This window comes from Hylaeus volcanicus, chromosome 2, assembly GCF_026283585.1.
Source record: "Hylaeus volcanicus isolate JK05 chromosome 2, UHH_iyHylVolc1.0_haploid, whole genome shotgun sequence".
In the NCBI taxonomy this organism is placed as follows: Eukaryota; Metazoa; Arthropoda; class Insecta; order Hymenoptera; family Colletidae; genus Hylaeus; species Hylaeus volcanicus.
In genome coordinates this window covers 14681581-14690999 of record NC_071977.1, presented here as the reverse complement: position 1 = coordinate 14690999, position 9419 = coordinate 14681581, and the positions used below count along the sequence as shown (strand labels likewise).

Below are 9419 nucleotides of genomic sequence, written 5' to 3'. Positions count from 1 at the left end.
ATATATATATAAAATAACTATTATATATGTATAAAATTTTTTTATATATATATATATATAAACATATATACATATATACATATAAACAATTTTTATTTTATTTTTACTATTTTTAGAAATTCTTATATATATATTTTTATCTTAAATATGTTTCTGTTTGCTCTAATTGTACACAAACAAACTAAAGCAATTTTTATCTGTAAATCGATTTTAACATACTTTTAATAGAATTTTAGAAGATATATTATAAGATATATAAATATGTACATATAATCATCTACATATAAATATGTATATATAATCATCTACATATAAGATTTATACGTAATGTATATAAGATATATATATATATACACTCGCCGTCAAAAAAATAGGGACACTTCTTCAAAACGTCATAACTATGGGAGTTTTCAACCGATTTTCGTGAAACATCGTCAGGAGTAGTTTTGAAGTGTCCTCTAGGTGTGTGCAAAATTGCATTGGCGACGATTGATGAGAAGGGGTTAATTCACCCCCTTAAAGGGGGGCGCGTCGAAAAACGTCACTTCTGAAGGTGCCAGCAGTAATGGAAAGGGTTAAAAAAATTAAAAAAATCTTTAGGGCGACTCTCTTTGATGGCTTCTACAAAATCCACCCCGTAAAATCCACAATTTTTGGACGACAGTCTCGATTTTGGACTCAATGCATTCTCTGGACACCCCTGATCCAGAAACTGCCATCACACATACCGTGCACCCCATAGGCACCCCTTGGGAGGGTGGAACAGCTTTCAAATTTTCAACCCCCTTTGTAAGGGAGCACTTCCACACATCGGAGGGCGATGAAATTCACCATGTTTGTTCTTGATATGTTAAAGATGAATGCCGAAAAGCTCCCGTTTCGAAAACTGCCCCCCAACTGAAGGGGGGGGCAGAGACAAGGGTGGTCCACCCCCAAGTGTAAGAGTTAGAACGTTGTCACGTTGCGTGGATTACATGTTCAACAGTCCAGGGCATCGGGCTGACACAGTTTTGATGTCTCTTTCCCGCGTGAATGGCAATAAAATTCGAAAATGTCGAGTTTTTTAAAAACTCGCTTCCAACATCAGCCTCATCTGTGGGGTAAACGAGTAACCCCACGTCAACGCCGTTCGTGGATTTGGACGCGCGAATGCTTTATTAACAGATCCCCAAAAAATCAGATTTTTTTAATCACGCTTTCGTTGTCAAATGGGGGCAGATTTGAAAGAGCAGCAAGTGGGCCGGACGAAATCAGCGTTCAAGAGCGAAGCGGTACGTTACCAAGGAGTTGCAACTGTACGTGGTCAGACCAAACCGGACTCCAGTAGAATATGGGTAGAACGATTATTAATTGTTTTGTTTTTAAAGTTTACGAAATTATCATTTGTTTTTTCTTCAAAGTTTAATAAGATATTACAAAAATTAAAGTTTTTGTCGTTTATTTTTGCAAAATGTCTTTTTTTTTATTGATGAAATTACAAAAATCAAGTGTTCAATATAGTACTCGGTAGATTTCACGAGGATCTGGAATTAGCAAAACAAGTGTTATTAACAGATTAACAGATCCCCAAAAAATCAGATTTTTTTAATCACGTTTTCGTTGTCAAATCGGAGCAGATTTGAAAAAGTAGTAAGTGAGCCGGCATTCAGAAGCAGAGCGAGGGCCTGCACCCGTACGTGGTCAGCCCAGACCTGAATCCAATTTAACGTGGGCTGACCACGTACCGGTGCAGGCCCTCGCTCCACGTAGCAACAATGGTATTTTGCAAATATCTCGGAAACTGAGGCCGAGCGACCGTTATATGTACAGGAAAAAGTTGTTCAAAATATTGATTTCCTCAATCTATTTAAAAATCATCGAAATCGGTGGGGATGTACCTGTTCTCTATAATTATCGAAATTAATTTTATCACCTCTTACCTTCGTTTATTAGACGTCGGTGTAAGATTTTCGTCTGAAAGTTCATGAAGAACTTGGAAATGTCGGCTCAATGAGCCTGTAGAACCTCCACAGTAAGAAAATTCGTTGTTTGTATTTTCACCACAAAGATCACAATATGCCTTATCACCTTCTCTATGACTATATTGCCACACCCAACTTTTGCGGTTCATATTTCTTTCGGAACGAAGTGTGTAACGATTCGAAATTGCGTCGCTTGCATACAGCGACGTTCGACAGTGTGTCGCGTTTCTTAACGCTACATTCGAACGTGTGTCTTAACGGTCCGAACGTTGAAATCAACAACTTTTTATATATCGTACCGATATATAAAATATATATCGTACTGATCGTTCGTCGCACGTTGCCGTTTCGAAGCGTTTAGTCGGTTACTGTTAGCCATCGAATTCACTTGTCTCATTGTATCGCGACTTTCGACTCATTATTTACTGTTACGTATTTTCACGCTTCCGCGAAAATTAGTGCGGTGTTGTCGCCTGTTTTCTACTCGCTTAGCAAACAATTCGTCCATAACGCACAAAATTTATATCAATTTTCGTAACGCGGACGTGGTAAATACCACTCGCTTTGTGTTCTCGTGCCGTGTGCGCGAATAAACAGTCTTTTTGTTGAAGCGCAATACGTGGGACGTGTCGCCATCTCTTGTGCGAGCATGGGCCGCGAGGTTGCCCTCTCTTTGGCGGGCCGTTCCAGGGCTCCTTTGTTTTTAAATTTCCGCAGTACGCTCGTTAATACGTTATCTGTAAACTCGCTAATGTACACTTAACCTGCTAATAGGTTATGGGCCCAGGCATTACGAAAGCGTAGAGTAAACTTGTGAAACGGGAAGTGAAGTAGAATCGCGAGAATTTTCGTCACGTCGCGGCACATAAAGGTTCGAAAATAAAAATGGCATCGAGCCTCGCGAGAATCGAGACTCTTGACAAAGAGAACTACGATACCTGAAAAATGCAAATGGAAGCATTGCTAGAAAAACGACGCGTGGTCCTATGTAAACGGCTATTCCATGAAGCCGGAACCACTGGAAAATGCTGCAAATGCGAACTAAATAGCGACATGGGTGAAAGGTGACAGAAAGGCGAAGTCGGATATAATTTTCTCAATAAACCCGTCCGAATTGAAGCAAGTGAAGGATGCGAAACATCACGTGCAGTTTGGCTGAAGCTGGAAGGCATTTATCAGTGAAAAGGACCGGCAAGAAAAGCGACGCTACTCAAGCAACTCATTCTACAGCGGTTGGAAGATGGTGGCGATGTTCGGAAGCACGTGAGAAAATTTTTGATGCGATAGATAAGTTAAAAGAGATGGAGGTAAATATAAATCCAGATCTTCTCGCGATCATGTTACTATATAGTTTACTGCCGAAATACAAAAATTTTCGCTGCGCGATAGAATCACGCGATGAACTGCCGAACCCAGAAACGCTACATATCAAAATCATTGAAGAAAATGACTTGCGGAAAAATGATATGTCCAGTACGTCGCAAGACGCAATGTTCGTTAAAAAAAAGTGTAAAGAAACGATGGCAGTCGAACAAAAGTACAAACGAAAATTCAGTGTCGAAAAACGAATTTAAGTATAAATGTCATAAGTGTCATAAATATGCCGGACATACGGCAAAAGATTGTCTCGTCGGGAGCGAAAAGCAGAAGAACGCGAAGGCCTCCGAAGACGTTAGCCTTTACGATCGCTAATGTACACTTAACCTGCTAATACTTTTCGACCTCCAGCACTTTTGAATTTGTTCAACCGACTAAGAAACTGCCGACTTCCATCTTTTCCTTGGCGACCGATACTTTTGTATAAGGGTGTACCAGCCCTCGAACAATATTCACTGATCCAAAGCTGTTCCGTGGAGAATATGACGACTCGAAGTAAACGAAAACGGCGTGACAAGAACAGAGGAATATGACAGACTGAACGGAATGTCACGCTTTGCAAGGGACTTCTGACCTTATAATATTACGAAGATAAAGGTTTCGTGCTGGGACTTAAGGCTACTCATGCGATCGAATAAATATACAAGTTTAAAGTTAATAAATGGCAGGAAACTATAAATTTATTAATTGCACGTGTACACGTGTAATAAACACACGTGTCTTTTGATATCCGTATCTCGTAAACGTTTAAACCGCATACACGTGACACGTGTACCTGTGTATCGCATTATACGTGCTTTAAGCGAGGGCTACAATTTAAATGAGAAATCCCGGATACTTTTTGACAGTGCCGTAACGAGGATACGAAGCGCCTGTGGCAAGCATCTAACTTGCGCCTCCCCGTAACCAAATGGTGACAAATAAAATGTTAACATGCTATATTTTACTAAATGCAATATATTAAATACTATTGATCTCATAAAAATGACTTGGCTTTACATACAATAATGTATATTTCCAAGGTATTTGTGTGAATAAATAATCTATATTCTAAATAAGAAAAAATTTCTATTCGTATTCAGTAATGACAAAATAAAAGAAATATAAAACATAGGTATACGTTAAAATAATATAATAAAAGCATAAAACAGTTCAGCATATTTGACATTACCGACCAAGAGTGACAAGAAGTATCATATACTTTGAGTAATACGGGGAAAATGTTCAAAAAATCCCGGTCATTATGCATTCCCCTTACCCCGACCGACCGGGCATAGCCAACGAACCGCTCGTTGTTCAGGAGCGTATTACTCGTAATCGTATCGATAATATGTACGTGTTCGTGTCTAATTGGTCAGGAGACGAAAAACGGCAAGTACCAGTCGGTGCTGATTCATGTAGAGTAGAATGATCAAGTAAAATGAAAGCCACGTGCAATTTTCAACCGAGTCGGTATCCTTTCTTTTGCGCTCGTGGCAGACGTCTTCTTCGCCACGCCCTTGTTACGGTACTGCTTTTTTATCACAAGGTATGCACATACACTATTAGCGGTTTGTCGGAATTTAAGGGACATCATTCTTTGTTTTAGGTTAAAATACAAGATTTTTTTTTTTCGTTATTCTACTGGAATATTCGAAAAAGAAATAACAACCAATCAAAAAAAAATAATGAATCTAATGAAACGAGTGAACTTTTAAAAAAAAATGAACTATCCAAACGTTTCAAAAATTGTTCGAAGAACCTCAATACATAAATTTCAGACTTCTGAATTACTCACGCTGTAAATGTCGAGGTGTGGTTGCCAACGAGCTTTCGAAGAATGTCATAGGAAAATATTTTTATGTTTATTTTCCGAGACGCAACTCATCGCACCCCTGTTTGGCGAGCATAACAGTTCAAGCCACTGTATTTACCGAAACAATTTCGTAATCAACAGAGCGCGTTGTAAACAGGGAGAAAATAAATTATTCGAGACGCAATTGAGCCGCAAACGCAAACGTTCCGACAACGAGATATACGAGGCGTATAAATATTTGAGAACAATCGCAAACTACGATCGTTACCCTCTATTCGCACTTCATATAACGCGAGCGTTAATTCCGAAGCCGCAGCAAAGCAGGGCGACTTCAAACGCATCTCCTATTATAATTGAATTATTCATTTCTTAAACTACGTATACATTATTATTTACTGTTCATTATTGCTTGCATCATAACTGTAAACATTATTACAGTAAAACAGCAGTTAGTACCAATCTTTGTGTATAAAAAATGAAATGTATCTATCTTATTTTTAAATGTATTTTCCATTTTATACATATAAACCATGACATTTTTAAAGTCGAGTAATTTCTATTACCACTACTGTGTATATTTTTCTATTTTATTATTTTTAAATTTTATAAATATATGTAATGTAGTCTTTAGTCTTAATTCTATGAAAATCCCTTTTTTGGGAAATACTCACGATAACACTAGTTTACAGCCAAAATGTACATTCAATGCTACTATTTTTTTCTGATATATATTGGCCTGCTAAATTCGAAATTTTTTCTATAGGTAGGTTTTCCAGATATGAATTTTTGAATTTTTTTTCGATTTTTGTCTGAGATAGCTTCACATTTTAGGCCATATCTCGAGTTAGAAACGCCCGATTGGGTCACGCAAACCACCATATTAAAGGTAATCGAATTTCCAACACTTGTTTTCCAATCGGTTCAATAGTTTAAGTGTTATAGGTCAAAATATATGAGAAATTTCGATTTTTTTGGTTAAAATAGAACATGAAAATTGCAATCCCTTTCTCCAGTCCCAATAAATTATTTTTTCAAATTTAGACTTTTGTATCGATCCTCCTACGCCGAAAACAGCGATTTTTTGCTTTGTGAAATCGATCATGTTGCAATCTCCATATCATTTATCGGTACACCGAGGTAGATTTTCATTGACTCTAAAAATGAAAATTCTATGGATATATGTTCAAAAATAATTATTATTCAGCTCGCACTTAGGCTCTATACACGGCTGGGAGAGGCTTGAGGTGTCAAAAAACCAGTTTTTCTCTCAATTGGAGAGGCTCAGGAGTGTCACCAAAAAATACATCAAACCCGATGTCAAGCTAATTTTAAAGTGACAAGTCGACTTTTGTTGAGAAGTACAAGTACAAGTTGAGGAGTACAATTTTGTTTGACAATACTGTAGTGTGTGTGAATGTATGTCAGTGTGCGTGTGTGTGTGATCTACTGCGTGGAGCTATCGATCGGCGAGCGTGATCACGTTTTGTTTTAAACTGTGCCGGCCGATTGTTGAGACGACCGAACGAAAAGGCAAAAGGTGCGTTGCTACGCGGGGCTTAGTTTTGAAGTTAGTCGTCGATGAGATTTCCGAGAGGCAAGTTGTAGCGAGCGTTTTGAGTGCATAATCAGTTGTGTGTTCTTTTTTTTTCATTAAAATACTATTAATCCTAATCTTTCGATAAACTTTATCGTCCTTTTCCTACAATACCATTCAAGAGCTGAGATTTCGAGGAAGTTTTTCCGGAGGAGTGCCCGCCAAACAACTATATATTTGAAACCGTAAAACGGATAGAAAAAAAGTCAAATTTTTTTTAAATTGTCACCATGTAAAGTTTGACCTAATTTTTTACTTGTTAAATCTACATAAGAAATTTCAGTTTTGCATCAGGGAGATGGGAAATTTAACGCTCTTTCGAATGGTTATACGTAGACACCCTGTATACAGCGAAATAATAATATTATAATTATATAAACATCCAAACAGTCTTGATCCTCTTTATTATTTAAACAGCTAACATAACAATATCAAAACCAATCTCACAACCTTCCTTCCCACGCTTCACCATTAGTTGAAATAATCAAGTTTTTATATACCGTACCATAAAAATTGTAAAATTACCTGGAACCTATATATAAACAGTCACGAATAATTCGCAGTCATTTATAATTCAGACAATTAACATAAAAATACCAAGAACGATCCTACAACCCCTATTTGAACTCCTTCGATTCACTGTTACTAAGAACAACCAAGATACCACCATGCTATACAAATTTTAACTCTACTCGCAATACCCCAATTAGACCAAATTGCCAAACTTTTACCATACCTAAAAATTCAGAAACCAGTCTCGATCCACTGCTCACAAGAACCCTTGTCTGATGCTTCCAGACTGGGAGTAGTGGTGCACCGCGGAAGTGCAAACAATGGATATGAGAAGAGCAGAGGCAAAGTAGCAGGCTGCAGGTAGAGGAACAGCGAGGGCGAACAAGAAGAAAGAAACGACTCGACTATAGGAGACCGACACAGGGGACAGTGCGAAGGGAGAAGACGAATTAGCCAAAGTCTGATAGAGAATCGTTCGTGGGGAGGGGGGGAGGGGGGTAACCAAAGAAAGTCAGACAAGTCGAAGAGGGCTAACGAAAAGATGAAGGAGAACGGCTTGTGGACGTTGGTTTGGGCGGTGTGTGTGATAATAGGCCTGAGCATGGGGCAAACATTACAATCTTGTCCCTCCCACCATGACATCGCACCCTGCTTCTGCAGCCTCAAGAAATCCGGCTTGGATATCGTGTGCGAGTTCACGGACATGGCGCGTATCTCCAAGGTCATGAGCACGCTCAAGAGCAAGTTGAACACAGTCATCTTTTACCTGAGGCTGAGGCACAACAACTTGCCGAAATTGCAGCGATACGTGTTCCTCGGCCTCGACATACGCCACCTAACCATCCACAACAGCAGCCTCGCGGTCCTCGAGGAATCCTCCCTCAGCTCTATCGGTAAGTGCTTCTAATTTAGTCTTATTGTTAGGTGGAGTATTTCCGTTATTGTAATATGTAATGTATGGTACATTCGAGTATGATTTTATAAGAATAACTCCTTACAAGATCATCTCAAGATCGACATATAATGTTATACAAGTGATAACATCACTTGAAGGTCAACGTATAATATTACAATTCTTACAAGGTCATCTGAAGATCAACATATACTATTATACACGTTTTACATTTTATGCATGTTCTATCTCTATCAGCAACAATATTACAATAAAAAAAATACACTATTCTATTTAAAACAACGCCAATAACCTTGAAATCTCGAAAAATATAACCCTGAGATAATGTTTCTGTCTGCCAAATTACAGTGGGTGTAGAATGTATTCGTACACCGATCAATTTCCCATAAAACTTTCGCGTGAAATTGTAGTTTCTTAACTTCTTTTTTTATAATCAATAATATTTTACATATTCTCGGAAGTCTCTAAGATAGATATAGTCCAAACAACATTTACTAGTTAATATAATTTGTGAAATTAACAACAAAGGTGGGTAAAAGTATAGAAACAATAAGTATTTGAATGATTCTTATAACGAACCATTTACAGTAGAGTTTGTAACGTAAACACATTAGTTCATTGCTCCGTACGAATTAGAAAACATCAAATTTCCAGAAAAGTACTTTTAAAAAAGGTTCTAATAGAGGAATGGAAAAAGATCCCACTTCGAATAACTAATAATTTACTTAATCTAATGCTTAAAAAAGTTACAATAATTATAAAATCAAAACGAAATCCCACGAAGGAAGTACTATATACTTGTAAATTAACGTAAATTTCTTTTTTCTTTTTTACGAAGTTTATAACTTAAACAGTTGTACGAATACTTATTGCTTCAACATTTCTATTGATTAATTGTTTTTTTCTTGTTAATTTCGCAACTTATGTAAGTAGCTATTTTTTTTTGTACTCTATCTATTCTAGAGATTTTCGTGAATATGTAGAATGTCATTGTTTATAAAAAATAAGTTAATAAATTAGAATTTTACACAGTTTTTTTGGGAAATTGATCGGTGTACGAATACTTTCTACACCCACTGTATGCCCCCCAACAAACTAAACATTTTCCTCTTGTACGTTGGGTATGTATGGTTTTATAAGAACAACTCCTCACAAAGTCATCTAAAGGTCAATATAATATACATATCTGAATTTGTCTTGTTATCAATATTACAATAATGAAAATACCTCATTGCCAATGCCAATGACCTTGAAATTTTTAAAAGT

At 37.3% G+C, this 9419-nt stretch overlaps 1 protein-coding gene across 8 annotated transcripts in view; it reads left to right on the top strand.

Moving 5' to 3' along the window:
* The window catches only part of LOC128872057 (slit homolog 3 protein), a 375401-nt gene that overhangs the window by 345740 nt on the left and 20242 nt on the right, over nucleotides 1–9419 (top strand). For 7 of the 8 annotated variants that reach the window (XM_054114370.1, XM_054114371.1, XM_054114369.1 and 4 more), the window contains one exon: nucleotides 7526–8133. In XM_054114370.1, coding sequence (XP_053970345.1) covers nucleotides 7782–8133 — 352 coding nt within the window. In that variant the 5' untranslated portion in view covers nucleotides 7526–7781. Of the gene's footprint in view, nucleotides 1–1072; nucleotides 1335–7525; nucleotides 8134–9419 lie in introns of those variants that run through there. The other variant, XM_054114368.1, reaches the window with a different exon arrangement.